At 35.1% G+C, this 14,488-nt stretch overlaps 5 protein-coding genes across 8 annotated transcripts in view; 2 read left to right on the forward strand and 3 right to left on the reverse strand.

The window, feature by feature from the left end:
• Positions 1-2,395, reverse strand: part of LOC123318887 (methyl-CpG-binding domain protein 5-like) — a 171,688-nt gene extending 169,293 nt beyond the window's left edge. Inside the window, exons 1-2 of one of the 2 annotated variants that reach the window (XM_044905657.1) lie at positions 1,997-2,386; positions 932-1,792 (exon numbers count right to left, since the gene is read on the reverse strand). In XM_044905657.1, coding sequence (XP_044761592.1) covers positions 932-1,737 — 806 coding nt within the window. In that variant the 5' untranslated portion in view covers positions 1,738-1,792; positions 1,997-2,386. Of the gene's footprint in view, positions 1-931; positions 1,793-1,996 lie in introns of both variants that reach the window. The other variant, XM_044905659.1, reaches the window with a different exon arrangement.
• Positions 2,396-3,025: 630 nt separating this feature from the next.
• LOC123318889 (protein AAR2 homolog) lies at positions 3,026-4,820 on the reverse strand. Its single transcript, XM_044905662.1, has 3 exons — positions 4,327-4,820; positions 3,928-4,249; positions 3,026-3,628 (listed from the first exon to the last, which is right to left on the reverse strand). Exons 1-3 carry the CDS (start codon positions 4,733-4,735, stop codon positions 3,217-3,219), a joined length of 1,143 nt encoding a protein of 380 aa, XP_044761597.1. The 5' UTR covers positions 4,736-4,820; the 3' UTR covers positions 3,026-3,216.
• Positions 4,821-5,227: 407 nt separating this feature from the next.
• LOC123318890 (WD repeat domain phosphoinositide-interacting protein 4-like) lies at positions 5,228-6,643 on the forward strand. 2 transcript variants are annotated; one of them, XM_044905664.1, is made up of 2 exons: positions 5,228-5,404; positions 5,448-6,643. In XM_044905664.1, the coding sequence occupies exon 2, from the start codon at positions 5,472-5,474 to the stop codon at positions 6,495-6,497; it is 1,026 nt and encodes a 341-aa protein (XP_044761599.1). In that variant the 5' UTR covers positions 5,228-5,404; positions 5,448-5,471; the 3' UTR covers positions 6,498-6,643. The 2 variants fall into 2 exon arrangements, with proteins under 2 accessions (XP_044761599.1, XP_044761598.1); XM_044905663.1 differs by having other exon boundaries at positions 5,230-5,404; positions 5,459-6,643.
• A 510-nt stretch (positions 6,644-7,153) lies between these two features.
• LOC123318888 (dnaJ homolog subfamily A member 1) lies at positions 7,154-9,013 on the forward strand. The gene is made up of 4 exons (XM_044905661.1): positions 7,154-7,381; positions 7,440-7,957; positions 8,029-8,351; positions 8,416-9,013. The coding sequence occupies exons 2-4, from the start codon at positions 7,450-7,452 to the stop codon at positions 8,782-8,784; spliced, it is 1,200 nt and encodes a 399-aa protein (XP_044761596.1). The 5' UTR covers positions 7,154-7,381; positions 7,440-7,449; the 3' UTR covers positions 8,785-9,013.
• A 1,360-nt stretch (positions 9,014-10,373) lies between these two features.
• Positions 10,374-14,488, reverse strand: part of LOC123319349 — a 78,760-nt gene continuing 74,645 nt past the window's right edge. For both annotated transcript variants that reach the window (XM_044906265.1, XM_044906264.1), the window contains 2 exons: positions 12,006-12,254; positions 10,374-11,320 (listed from right to left, as the gene is read on the reverse strand). In XM_044906265.1, the coding sequence (XP_044762200.1) occupies positions 11,049-11,320; positions 12,006-12,254 (521 nt within the window). In that variant the 3' untranslated portion in view covers positions 10,374-11,048. The remainder of the gene's footprint in view (positions 11,321-12,005; positions 12,255-14,488) is intronic.

The following is a 14,488-nucleotide window of genomic DNA, read 5'->3' on the forward strand; positions in this document are numbered from 1 at the left end:
TCAAAAACGCCATAAATTCGTCAAATAACCGTAGCGAGGGTATTCAAGAAAAAGGTATCATGTCAAATGGTATCTATTGACTCCTACCAATTGTATGGTACCATCGGTGTCGGTAATTATGAGACGACCGCCGTACAGAAAGGCTCCTATTGTGGGTAAGCTGTAGATAAGAATTGCTATTACCTCACTTGAATTGTGACCGGCAATTTGAAAAAGGTTTGAAGGCTATAAATTCTAGATTGTGACATGGAGATTTCTGTCCAGTTGAATAGGGTTTAGAGAGGGTAAAAAATAAGTAAAAAACATGTCTAAAAGCCCATTCTAGACAACTACTTTTCTGAAAAACTCGTTCGAAAATAAAGTTTTAGGTAACATAAAATCTCCAGTTCTTTCTTACTGTTCAATATGTAATTCCGGGTCGAGTTCCGGGTGTATTTCTTATACCTGAAAAGCTATCCATATTTTCCAGTTATTTCATTTTCTAGCACAATGATTTTTTATGGAACTGTCATTCATCTTCATGCATCCTTACAATTAAAAACAGACTCATAAAAAATAATGCCATCAACAGATTCATATAAAATATTTCCATCAATGGTGAATAAATGTACATATACTTATTCGATATGGAAGCAACTTATGAATTAGTATTTCAGATAAGCTTTAAAACAGATTAACTCTTTATTGAAAAAAGCATTGAAATATACCACAATAGTGCAGGCATAAAATGAGTAAACATTCCAATTAAACAAGCATTACTTAATACACACTGAAACATTCATCTAATAAAAAGAAATGAAGAGATTATTCAAAATACTTCTCACTTTATTGTATTAAAAACAAAGAATATTACAATAGCTAAGAAGAGAACATGCCATGCATATAGAATATAGCACTACAGCGAATGGAAACAGGACAAACCGAAGCCTACCTTATATAGATGATATTTCCATTATTTAAAAGTCTCTTCCATCCAAAAGGAACCGTTACAAAAGTACTCTGGTGATTATGAAAGGATGTACCAACTAAAGGACTAGCAGTTTGTTGTTGAACTGACGAAGGTCCCACTGCAAGCACTACACCACCAGGTCTAACACTGACACTCGAATCATAAACAACCATCTCTGGGGCAGGATTTTGCACCATAACAATTCCCTCATCGGTGGAACTCGAACTACAACTAGATTCCGCAGCATCAGACCGTACTGAATCACACCGAACACTTTGAGAAGGGCATTCACCCCCTATTACAGTAATATAACTAGAATCCACATAAGGAGCTTCTCTATCACACTCTGGCCTTCCGGGGCCAGTTTGTCGATCACCTGACAACACATCACTACTTCCAGAATTATAGTTTTTTACTTGGTTGATAATAGCATTATTTGCATAATTCACATTATTGATGATAGGCTGTGAAAAACCATTTTGCGATAAAACTTCTGTGTAATAACCCTGTTGTTGGTGCTCAGATCCATTTATAACTTGACCGGTAGCATAATCAGGTGGCTTCAATGTGTTTGGTTTACCCGTTTGACTACAGCACTTTGTAGGTCCAACCACGGGGGCCATGGAATGTGGTGGGTTTGGATAAATTCCATTCTGGATGGAAGGATGATTTCCTTGGGGCACATTCTGTTGACCGACAGCATAAGCCTGAGCAAAATTATCATTCGATACATATACTACAACATTTTGTACACCAGCTGATGCTGATAGCTCAGGCTTTCCTGCCATCGTGACAGCATATCACCGGCTGTCCTAGTGAGCCCGCTCTTAGCTCCCAATAATCCTATAACAAACAAACACGCATTTAAATACCTCCAATAAATCACTGAAAGCAATAGCATGATCATAGTTGTGGTGAAACACAAAATGAAAGCTAATATTAAAGGTGAAAGTAAAAGGATACTTTACAACAGTCATAAAATTTGGACCAGACGTTTCTATGACAGCTGTAAATAATATTCAACATTATTATATACACAATTATTACCTGCATGTCGTTTCGTTATTTTCGAGGAATAGGCGATAATTAAAAATTATCATCACAATATCTTCCTAATTTAATGTAAAAAAGTAATTGTTTTGAAACTGAGGTAGCTTAGTTAACCAAACTCTAACACCTGCTCAACTCAATAAGAATTCAAGTTGTAGTCATTGTAAACTTATATTTTTCCGGCATATTTCACTATCATCCACGGAAAATTGCAATGTAAACAGTCTAAATCACTAAAACACTTAATAAATTATCATACAACTCTCATACGTTATGATCAACAGCGCGCAAAACATACACTAAAATATGGAAACCATCAAACTAACACTCCCAGAAATCATTGCAGTAGGATCCATGATGCATTACAGATTACGCAAAACTGAGTGAGTTTCGAACGTGGCGGTCTCTGCAGGCGGAAATAAAAAGTTAGTTGGTGACTTTCCAGGAATCTATACCATATGGCATATAATGGTGGTCTATCGATAATGATGGGTGATGAAAAATGTAAATGTAATGAAAAATTCTATGAATTCATGAAAACAAATTTTTGTGTAATGAAAATTACACAATTTGTCTATGAATTAAATTTCTATGTAATCATTGTGTAACATCGTGTAATGAATGATACTGGGTGCATGTCCAATGGACGAGCCCAAGGTTTCCCAACGTGACAGCTTGGGAAACAAAGAAGAAGAAGAAGATCGTGTAATGAAAATCTCTCTGTATTTTCATGGAAATGAAGAGATTTTCGAGTGATTAGACCTGATTGGCAATTATATTAGAGGAAAAAAAAGATTATCCGAATTTTTAGTCATAACGTATCTACCAAAATTCTTCAAGAAATTGTATAGGTACATTAACAACAGTGAAGGGTACAAAATATTCTGAAGTGAAAATGTTTATATATATCCATTGTAATGAAAGTAGTTTATATTTACTCAAAGCCATATGTAATTATGTTACAGGTTAGATCACTATTCACACAGATTTTTTTCAAAATGGAATATGGTAAAATTAATTCAAAGCTTTCTTTCACCAATTTGGATTTATTTAATGATATAAAACAAAGTATGTACATGTTTATGTTTCTCTCAATAGGTTTTCCACTTGGAAAGTCTCTTTCAATCTTGAATGTATCCTCTACAAAGTCAAAATTTCAACACATGCATTTCATAACCATCATGCAGCTGCAGATACATTTGTAATGCTTTCAAACTTCAGTATCCATCAATGCTAACAATAACAGGTGCATCTTCTTCATCCTCAGAATCTAAATGTTCAAAATTCCAAGAGAACTTTTCTGTTAGAAACTCCTTGAACCTATTTGCCCTACTCTTCAACTCTCCATCTGCATTAGAATTGCCAATATTTCTGAATAATTCTCTCATTTCGAGATAAAAGAAATTGTTATTTGACACAATGTCAGCAAGAAACTCTTCAGGAATTTCTGATATGTGCAGTTTCAAAACATTCAATAGCATATGATATATTCTTCTATATTTTGTTATAGCGGATTCGCAAGAACAGAATAGATGTATCAATTTTCTCCATTGTTCAAAAGCTTCCAAGCTATGGCCAACTAAGAAACATATGAAACAGAATTCTAACTCTCCAACTATATCACTGGGCCTGAAAGAAAAATAAAATTCTTTAAATAACAGTTACTAGACGATTTAAGCATTCAATTCTAATAGTCTTTTATTATACATGCAAGGTATGTATAAAATAATAATAATTCCATTGTCAATGGACTTATTGACAAAAGCTCCCAATAGAACTTAATTCGCTTATATAAATAAAAAGACCATACATTTGAATTTTTTTTGAAGGTGGGTTGACTTTAAGTAATGCATTCAGGATGCCTCTTTCTTTCAATTTGTTTCATGGTATAAATATTGTACTATATTGATGATTTTGTATTCACTTACGGTTCATATTTACATATCATACACTCTAAAATATAGGAAGAATCTAAGGAATGCTGTGTTATATCTGATGGTGTAGATCCTTCAGGATAATGTTTTTCAGGAAAATCTGTGAATCTCAACTCTGTACCACCCTTGATTTTCATTTTAGGCAATAAAGAATCTTCTGTATCATCCACACAACTCGTGGATGATCTTTTTCTCTTCTTCACTTCAACAGGACTTGTATTTTCTTGTCTGGGTCTATCAGCATCTGAACATCCTTGCAATTCAAGGGCTGATCTCACAATTCCAGATAAAGGTATAAGTTTAGTAATTTGTTTGTCTGGAATTCAGATATATGATATGAAAACTTTCACTGCACTTCCTTATTATATATATATATATATATTATATAACTACCTGAGATATTTTCTGTGAGTGAAACCCATTTTGCGTAAATGTCAAAGGGATAACATGCAAGGAAATTATCCATGGTTCTGATATTACGCCTAAAACTTGCTATTTCTTCTTCTGTTGCTTTGTAGTCACTCAAATCTTCTTCCTTTGCATCCCATTTTCTAACTACCACTTCTCCTTTACGAAAGTTGTAGAAGAAACCAGATCTCGGAGCTACATCTCCTGTACGACTTACAGAGCTGTAAAATATGTAGTGTAAACCAGGGGGGATCATTTTAATACCCCTAAAATTTTCATTTGTATTCCACAATTGGAAATCTATTCCAAATTCTGTTTCTTTAGGTACGTCAAGAAAAATGAAAACACCTCCTTCTTCGAATAGAGTTTTTGCCAATTCTTGATCGATTTCCATTGTTAGCTCTAGATAGAATTTCGTTTGGAATTTATCAGGAACTTGAGGAGTGAGGTTATGAGATTTTTTGACAATTATCTAACCTTAAATTAAATGTCACAAATTGTCACTGTCATATGTCATATCAAAGAGTTAATCTTGGTTTTATGTCTTGGTCATATGGACCTACCATAGCTATCATACAGAAATAATGTATTTACATATAAAAATATATAATGTATAATAAGTCTATTCTACATACAATGGAATCTACAATCGAGGCATCGGACAACGTCGTCGCACGTTTTTAAACCGATGAATATATATAATAAGTCTATGCTGTCTATATTTTTTGGTTTTTTAAGATATATACTTGAGCAAATACATAATTTATGTGAAAACTCTAAATTTAACTGCATGAAAATAAAAGCGAAGGCAAAATCTGAAAAAAGTATCATATCACAGCAGAAAATTTTTTCTTGAAAAGAAGGAGAAGAGAAGCATTTTTTTGTCATGCGTCAACATTCACAACCTAAACAAGCACGCACTCCATTTCTTTCTTATAAAAAACCCATAGTTTTTGTCTATGAAAAAACCTGTAAATATGTATGTATTATAAAATTTCATTGTATTCAATAGACTGAACTGATTCCCCTACAACAAGAAGCATTTGTGATACTCGTCTAATAAGTAAGCTTTCCAGAAAACTTTTCTTTATTTATCATTGTATAAGTTTCATTTTAGATTTACAATAACAATGGATAGAAAAATATTAAGTCTGCGATTCAATCAAGATCATGGCCTCTTTTCGTGCAGCATGGAACATGGCGTTAGGATATACAATGTCGAACCTCTTTGTGAAAAAGATAATATAGACAAGTCACAAATTGGAAGCATTTCAATGTGTGAAATGGCTTATAGGGGTAACTTCTTGTGTATGGTTGCTGGGGGACATTACACTAAATTTCCGGACAGTCATCTCATGGTATACGACGCTAAAACACATAAATTCGTCTTGAGGATAAAATTTGCTTCGTCAATCCGAGCTGTTCGTATGAAACGTAATAAAATTGCAGTATCGCTGTCCAAGCAACTGTTTGTATATTCATTTCCTGAGATGAAGACATTAGTAACTATGGACTTGAGGGACAACTCAAGAGGTCTCTTAGAAATTACACCGTCAGCAAGGGGTGGTGAAAGAGAAATTATAGTATTTCCTGGATGTAGAATTGGAGCTTTGCAAATTGTCGACATAACAAATACTGAATTAGCTCAGTCTTCAACTCCAGCGTCTATAGAATGTCATACAAATGAACTATCTTGCATATGCCTGAATCAAGAGGGAACAAAAGTTGCAACTACATCTGATCAGGGTACCATAATTAGAATATGGGACACTACTACCACTCAACAGCTCTTAGAATTGAGAAGAGGATGTGAAGCAGCCCAAATCTACTCTTTATGTTTCGATCACGCTTCTGAATTTCTCTGCTGCTCGAGTGATAAAGGAACTGTACATATATTTGCCATAAATGACGTAAAACTGAATAAACAAATGCTATTTGGTACGTTTCTTGGCAAGTTTGGTGGTCCATTGAAATCTTTTGCAACATTTCAACTTCCACCAGAATGCCCCTGTGTTTGCGCATTTGGTTCCAACAATTCCGTTGTGGCTATTGGAATGGATGGAAGTTTCAATAAGTATACATTCACTATAGAAGGGCATTGTGCTCGTGTAGGTTATGATGTATTTATAGATCTAGTCGGTGACTTTTTAGGCTGATTTTAAGGATATCTGATGTTTCCTCTTATTTTTTTACATAAAGGCCCTGGTGCTAATTTTACGATATTTCTTTGATTTTTAGGCATAAGTAGATCTGTACAGTTTCTCAAATTTTCTATTATTATATAATAAAATTATACAATTTATGTCCGGAAGTGTTTTCTTCCTACAAGAATAATGAATTGTCTCAACTCAAAAGAAATTTTATATATAAATTTCTCTTTTTATTATATTGTGGAGATGGAATCAACTTCATAAAAAGTTCAACACTAGATGAGATATCGTTATTATATAACTTGATAAATTCTCATCTAATCGTAACGAGTTACTTCATGTGAAATGACTTAACCTACTTATATTTGGATTACTGTTTTGGTGTTTTATAAATAATATATAATAATTCTGAAGAATTATTAGAATACCTCTTTTCTTTTCCTATTTAAGTGAATGACCTAAATTATTCACCTTGTCCAAAGTTTTTTGTTTGGTACCTAACTTCATCCGTATCAGGAACACCATGAAATTATCTTTTATTCCAGAACTCTAGATCGAATGTTTTTCACAGCACGTAATAAATTCATCTAACTCAGTCTTTCTCTTTTTCACACGTTTTGTTCGAATGTTTTATTTCAGTCCACCCCATCAGTTTCCCAATAAAAGTGGGGATTAGCGATCAGCGGAAACGAACTTTCCAGAAATTTCTGCTAGGCTATATTCGTTTGTATTGCAATCGCTTCCTTGAATTTCTAGAAAGCCTTTGATCGTGTGATTTACGAGTGAATCGAGAACCTCGTTTTAGTTTTGTGCATACCTTCATCGGAACGATCGAAGTTGTGTCTGATTTTGACAAGGAATTATACAAATATTGATTGAAAATCTCAAGGGTGAGTTTTAATTCGCTTTCGTTTGACTTGTGATCGAATTTCTTTGTCATATTTTCAGACCGTTCATAATGGTAAAGGAGACAAAATTTTATGATATCCTCGGCGTGAAACCTGGCTGTAGTCAGGACGATTTAAAGAAGGCTTATCGCAAGCTTGCTTTGAAATATCATCCAGACAAGAACCCAAACGAGGGTGAACGTTTCAAACAAATATCGCAAGCCTACGAAGTACTATCAGATCCCGAGAAAAAACGTATATATGATCAAGGAGGTGAACAAGCTCTCAAAGAGGGAGGTGGTGGTGGAGGGTTCTCAAGCCCCATGGACTTGTTCGACATGTTCTTTGGAGGTGGTGGTGGCAGAGGCCGAAGGAGAGAGCGGAGAGGAAAGGATGTTGTACATCAGCTTAGTGTTACCCTTGAGGAACTTTACAAAGGTGCTGTTAGGAAATTAGCTTTACAGAAGAATGTTATTTGTGATAAATGTGAAGGCAGAGGAGGTAAAAGGGGATCTGTTGAACAGTGCCCAACTTGCCAAGGTCAGGGCATGCAGATCCAAATCCAGCAGCTTCGTCCAGGTAAATTAACATTTGAATTTCTTAAGAAAAATTTGAATTGGGGTGATTAATTCCAAAATTTTTTTGCTTAGGCATGATTCAACAGATCCAAACAGTCTGTTCTGAATGTCGTGGACAGGGCGAAAGAATTAACCCTAAGGACCGCTGTAAACAATGTCAAGGCAAGAAAGTGGTCAGAGATAGGAAAATTCTGGAAGTAAATATCGATAAAGGTATGGTGGATGGTCAGAAGATAGTTTTTAATGGGGAAGGAGATCAGGAACCCGAGTTAGAACCCGGAGATATTATTATTGTTTTGGATGAGAGGGAACACCCTGTATTCAAGAGATCTGGCAGTGATCTGATTTTAAGGCTAGAAATTCTGCTTGTTGAAGCCTTGTGCGGGTTCCAAAAGGTAAGTTTTGATAGATACTTTGATGGTTACTTGAGAAATTAACTTTGTCTTTTCTGTCGTTTAGGTTATCAAAACATTGGATGATCGTGACCTAGTGATAACGTCATTGCCTGGTGAGGTGATCAAGCATGGAGACGTCAAATGCATCATGAACGAGGGTATGCCCCAATATAAAAATCCATTTGAAGCCGGCCGTCTCATTGTGCAATTTTGGGTCAATTTCCCTGATTCCTTACCACCAGAAATCATTCCCACCCTCGAGCAGGCCCTTCCTCCTAGGCCTGAAATAATGATACCAGATCAAGCTGAAGAAGTGACACTCTTACCCTTCGATCCTGAGCAGGAAGCAAGGCGTAGGTCACAAAAGAATGCTTATGATGATGACGACGAAATGGGAGGCCCAGGTCAAAGGGTTCAATGTGCTACTAGCTAAATATGCGCAATCGTGCATCGTGAATGTTGAGAGTATTAGAATTACTTCTTCATACGTTCCATTTCTACTATTACATACACCTCGTAGATGTACATGGAGTCGAGGCTGAGATTTTCTTTCTACTATTGCGCTATTCCGATGTAGCTGTGTTTCTCCTATTTATTTCTTGTAATAGTGGTACCATTTGTAATTTATTAACTATCATTTACAATAAAGATGATGTATATAATTTTTTCTTACTTGAAATATTGAGAAAAATCTAGGTTGAATAGTGAATACAAGTTTTTATGTAATAAATACTGAGACTATTGAAAAATGGTCCTTTTTTCTTCATTATGACAATTACATACCAGAAATTCGAAAAATCCTAGTCTCGAAAGTAAGTTCGACCCTCCTCACTAATATTTGATCAATTTAAAAATAATAGTATGCCTCGAATTTTCTTGCGTCTTTTTTTTGTAGTTACGTACTTAAAAATGGAAAATATTTCTGAAAGATATAACATCTTTCAGATGTGTAGTATCCCATGTTTATTGCCAACGAAATTGCGGTAACTCATTTATTGTTTTATAAATACTACTTCGATCACCAAATGGCGAGATGATGCTTATTTTTCTAATGTACAGGCTGTATTTAAAGGTGAGGAATTTTTCAACAGAAGGTTAAACTAGTCAAAATTGCACGTTTCACCCAAAATCGCCTATAAAAAACTTACAAAATGACGGTAAAAAAAAAAAAAATTAGTAACTTATAAGATTTTATGAAATGGCTCATTTCGATACCAACTGACAGAAAAATACTTAGGACAAAGTGACACCACAGTCAGAGACAAACAGTTGTCTCTGCCACAGTCTTCTTATTCGAACCCTCCAATAACCGCACTTTATTAACATAAACACTTCAATAAACTGTCCCAATTTTTTACACCTTTTCCCCCTAAGTCGTACTATACAACAAATTTTTCAACTGACCTGTTGCGACTGATCAGATAGACTCGGAAGTACTGAACCATTCATATATATTGTCCAGCTATATGTTTCATCAAACTTCTGGGGGTTGCAGCTCAGCCGTCTTGAATATTTTATATAGAAAATTTCTGGTGAAATGACTTATTTTGATGACTTCTCTACCTTATTCTTTAGCTCAAAATACACCCTGTATACAGGATGAGTCTCTGACTCGTAAAAATATTTTAAGAGTAGATTCTTGAGGTTAAAAGAAACGCCTTTTTTATATAAATTTTTCTGATTCCGCCCTGATAAAAAGATATATCAGACATGTTAAGTTTTCATAATGAGCTAATGCCACCCCTGGAGAAACAAAATTCCCTTCAGAATAAAACTAGCTAAATCTGTTACTCATGCACTACCACAGCAGTCTATAGTCCTTTAGAAGGCTGTGACACTACACATCTCTGGATCTTTTAAACAGAGGTGCATTCTGCCAAATTACCCAATTCTCCGAATATCACAGATATTTTTTATTTTCGAACATCGAATTACTCGAAAACGGCGCATTATAATGATGCGCCGTTGAAAAAATATGAAGAAGGTAACATATATATTGTGTGACAACGAAATTTACCCAAACTCTTTGATTGATATTTTTTATTTGATTCATAATATACAACTTTGATAATATATTTACATATAATATAATAACATAATATGATCATCTATATAAGATTTACATTTTGTAATTCTTGTTTTCAAAAAAATTTTAATCATTTTAAGAATTTGCTTAGATAAATGAAAGGCAAGTTGAAATGTTTCGAAGAATTTTCTATCGAGGTATGTTTCCCCTACAAGTTTTCAATGTAGGATCTAGTGGGATATCGTGTCATGACAATTATTAATTTATATTGTATTGGTATTATTGGACTGCCTACAATTACTCAAGAGTTCTGTTTCCAGACTATGAATATTATCAATATAAACTGAACAATAGTTTCATGGTTTTATATATGCTTGTGATTGAAATGAAATGATTTTATATACATTCTGAAGCATTCAATTTTCCTATTTTGATAACTGATTATACTTCCCGGAATCCGAATTGCATCATTAATAAATTAGCTTACAATTACAATCACGTTTCGTTGATTAAAGTGAGCTTCAGTAATGTATAAACTTATTATTTCATTTATGACGATTGTTCATTTTATAGATACCCATCTTCGAATTGTATTTTAAATTGTATTTATGTATATTTATACTATATTTATTTACGTATCAGCATAAAATATTTTGATTTCAGTTCTTTATTCATTTCCTTCCTATTGCGTAGGGCAAATTATGTAGTAACATCTTTTGGTCCTTAATCTGAGAATCGACGTCTTGCTCAATGTTCTTTCCCTTCTGAAAATCCAAATGGGTTGCCCTGGGCAACTCGTTCCTCTCTTCCAATGGAAATTCGAGTAACTGCCTCAGAACCTGCTGACCCGCGATTTGGTCATTGTTCTGTAACATCTCTCGTCTCATGTTGAGTAATTCTGGATGTTCGTTGAAGGTATCGGACAAAGCAGCAATGAGAACATCTGAAAAATAGGCGAAGATGAACAAACCTCGAATGAAACAGATCGATAACTTCATATAGCACTTATGTGTGAAAAATAATCCTGAAAATATCTGCTGCTTAAGTCATATAACCAAAGATGCAAGTTTTATAATGAGGCTAAACATCCTTTTGATCCCTCTGAGGAACCATCAGTGTAAATAATTCCTCTTTCCAAAGCTGCAGCTTCCACGAAACGAACTCTTCAGGTCCAGCAATGACAAAAGCTCGAAATAACGAATTAAACTCTTCACTGTCCAGATCCGTGACAAAACCCATCAATTGATGCTCTTCATTGTGCACGTTTCGTTATTATACTGGAAAAAAGTCCATACGGTTGGACCTTCGTAACAATTCTAATCCCCATGCTGCGGTCCTCTGTCCCTTTTGTGTCATAGTTGTATGTTGGAAACAAGTGGACTGTATTTTTGTAATTCTCCCGTTGATTACCCTGCTCGTGCTATCCAGGGTGACTATAGTTCTCTGGTTACAATGAGAACGTAAGGTAAAAGGAAAATATATTGTTTTATAAGGGTTGAAGCTGTCAAGAACATGAGGAAATCATTAATGAATTGACATCCTCATATCTAGTCATACTCATACCCAAATGCATCTTAATTAATCTGATTATGATCTATTGAAGATATAATTTTGTATATTTCTTTTACCTAAAACTTTCTTCTCCAATGCCCTGGATATCCTAGCTTCTTCGGCTTCCTTTTCTAGGAAGTTGATGAATTTCGTCAATGCATTTTGAGCATCGGCACTGCCAGCGGTGAGACTTTGAGTGAAAATCACTTTAGCGAGTTGGTATATCACCTCTTCCAAAGAGTATTCTGTGTATAAAAAATCAGCCAGCCTTAGCCTCTCCATGAGTTCTTGATATTCTTCGTTGTTGGAACTTTCCAAGTCCGTCCCTGAAACAAGAAGAAATGATATGAGAAGATATAGGTTATTTTGTCATATAAACCGGCTGTCTTAAGAAATCGGCAGTCATGCGAGACTTCAGGATACATATGTTATGTTCATTTTTCACTTCTTATAAAGTTCATTAAAGCTCTCGATATATACCTGATACGATTTGACCTTGGAGAAAACGCTCGCATTCATCGATTTTCGTTTACTTTCTTCATTCTTGTATAATGTGGAATTATACTCTAGATTCATCGTATAATTCACTAGTCGAATCAATTGCTGCATTATTTGAAATCTACACGTACTGTCACTTATTATTGCCGAACGTAGGTTCTATAATAGTTGATTTTCTAAATAGTGCCAACACTTTTTTCAAAATTTGTTCTTCGTTTTCGCTTTCTACTTGATGATAGTAGCTTGGCGACCTTGGCATATCTATAGGCAATAATTCATTTGGATGAGTCCTATATACTACCAGAAAAACTAATCTTTGAAATCTTGTGTATAAAGGTGGACTTAAATCCAGTTTATTGCCCCAAATGAAAAGGATTTCTTCACTTCCTAGTAAATTTTGTTTTGCGAGGTTTAGTGCTTTTGAAATTAATTTTTATTTTCGCTTTCCGCGAGTGCTTTGAAGTAAAGGAGGTAGGTCCCCGTCTATACCGTTCAGTTTGTTTATTAGACCTATACCGGTTATTTCTTTGACACTGCTGTTCTGTATCGCTTTCTCTTTAGCTATCTTTCACCGTACTTTACCCTGTTTCGCGAGTCTGACTTTTCCTTCGCTATCAGTCATGGAGCGTAAGCCCTTGGGGTAGTGAAGAGGAAGTCCCGTCAACCCCCTGTTCGCGTTCCCGCATCATAAGTGTTGAAATAGAAATCTCTTCTTTTCTATCAGTCATGGAGCGTAAGCCCTTGGTGTAGAGAATAAGAGATACCGCTCGTCGTCAGTGAAATCCCGTAGTTGCGCTCAAAATAGACCTTTTCTTCGCTATCAGTCATGGAGCGTAAGCCCTTGGGGTAGTGAATAAAAGTCTCGAGTAGATCCGCCCTGGTTGTTGTATAAAGTGCTCGTGATCGGATCGAATTTCCAGAATGTATGTTTGCTGATCGATTCGCTCATATTTCATACCTACACATATTTCTATTGTTTATATAATCATTTTCCGAAGGTGTGAATAAACTGTTACATAATTTAATTTTGACTACTTCGTTATCGCTACCACCCTAGATAACAGCGAACTCTGTCTCCGACTAGCAGCTACTCTGGTAGGTTTGCTATTCTTCCTAGTGAAAAGAATGACTGGGAGATAAGTTTCTCCGAGGAAACCACGTTACAAAATTGTGTCCTATATACTAACAGAAAAACTAATCTTTGAAATCTTGTGTATAGAGGTGGACTTAAATCCAGTTTATTGCCCCAAATAAGAAGGATTTCTTCACTTCCTAGCTCCTTATGGCGCATCCACGTCATTAGGTATCCTGACGTTAATATGACGTGACTCAGGATATTAGTACATCTTCACAGGGCAGCACGTACGAAAGTAATTACTCCCTGAAATTGGATTCCTTCCAGGTTCTGAAAACCCGTATTCCACGCTCCGAATTTTCATGAGAATCTCATTATTTCAACTTTGCAAACATAAATCAGGAAAAGTCGGAAACTGGGACTGAATGAGAGTTCGTATAAACAGTATGTCATCCTGATTTTAGGGACTGTTCCTGTGTCAAGATTATGTATTTCGACTGACATAATAATATATTAGGAACGTAGCGTTTTACATTATATGTACGTCGAAAATATCCAATGTACATGAATTAAAAGACTTACACAAAGTCATATCAACACTGATATGAAAAGTATTACGCTTACGCTGCTGCATTGTCTAGATTACACTAGAATTCTTTTTAATGGGAATCAAAATTAATGGCAACTTAGGATGCCTGTATTTTTGTGATTATCCAAAGAATAATTTTCAAAGTTACCACCATTAGTTGGATGTCCGCATAGTTCCACTCGACATGAATAAAGGGTAGGTAAAATAGGAAAACATCGAAGCACAACCTTCGACAATCGCTTTTACTGTTTGATTCAGTGTACTGAGCTATGGTATACTCCATAATTCATCTGTTTACACACCGCCAACATATTTTACATTGGCAATTTTTCGTGAAATGATTTACTCTGATTAGGGTAAACCAACTTTTGTATAGCTTTGTTCTCAATATTGACTGA

Source organism: Coccinella septempunctata, chromosome 8 (genome assembly GCF_907165205.1).
Source record: "Coccinella septempunctata chromosome 8, icCocSept1.1, whole genome shotgun sequence".
Classification (NCBI taxonomy): domain Eukaryota; kingdom Metazoa; phylum Arthropoda; class Insecta; order Coleoptera; family Coccinellidae; genus Coccinella; species Coccinella septempunctata.

Coding starts and splice junctions, on each gene's coding strand:
- LOC123318889 (XM_044905662.1), bottom strand. CDS start 4,735: ATGGAAATCGATCAAGAATTGGCAAAAACTCTATTCGAAGAAGGAGGT. Junction 4,250..4,326: donor ACTCACAGAAAATATCTCAG/GTAGTTATATAA, acceptor TCTGAATTCCAG/ACAAACAAATTACTAAACTT. Junction 3,629..3,927: donor ATGATATGTAAATATGAACC/GTAAGTGAATAC, acceptor TTTTTCTTTCAG/GCCCAGTGATATAGTTGGAG.
- LOC123318890 (XM_044905664.1), top strand. CDS start 5,472: ATGGATAGAAAAATATTAAGTCTGCGATTCAATCAAGATCATGGCCTC.
- LOC123318888 (XM_044905661.1), top strand. CDS start 7,450: ATGGTAAAGGAGACAAAATTTTATGATATCCTCGGCGTGAAACCTGGC. Junction 7,958..8,028: donor AATCCAGCAGCTTCGTCCAG/GTAAATTAACAT, acceptor TTTTTTGCTTAG/GCATGATTCAACAGATCCAA. Junction 8,352..8,415: donor CCTTGTGCGGGTTCCAAAAG/GTAAGTTTTGAT, acceptor TCTGTCGTTTAG/GTTATCAAAACATTGGATGA.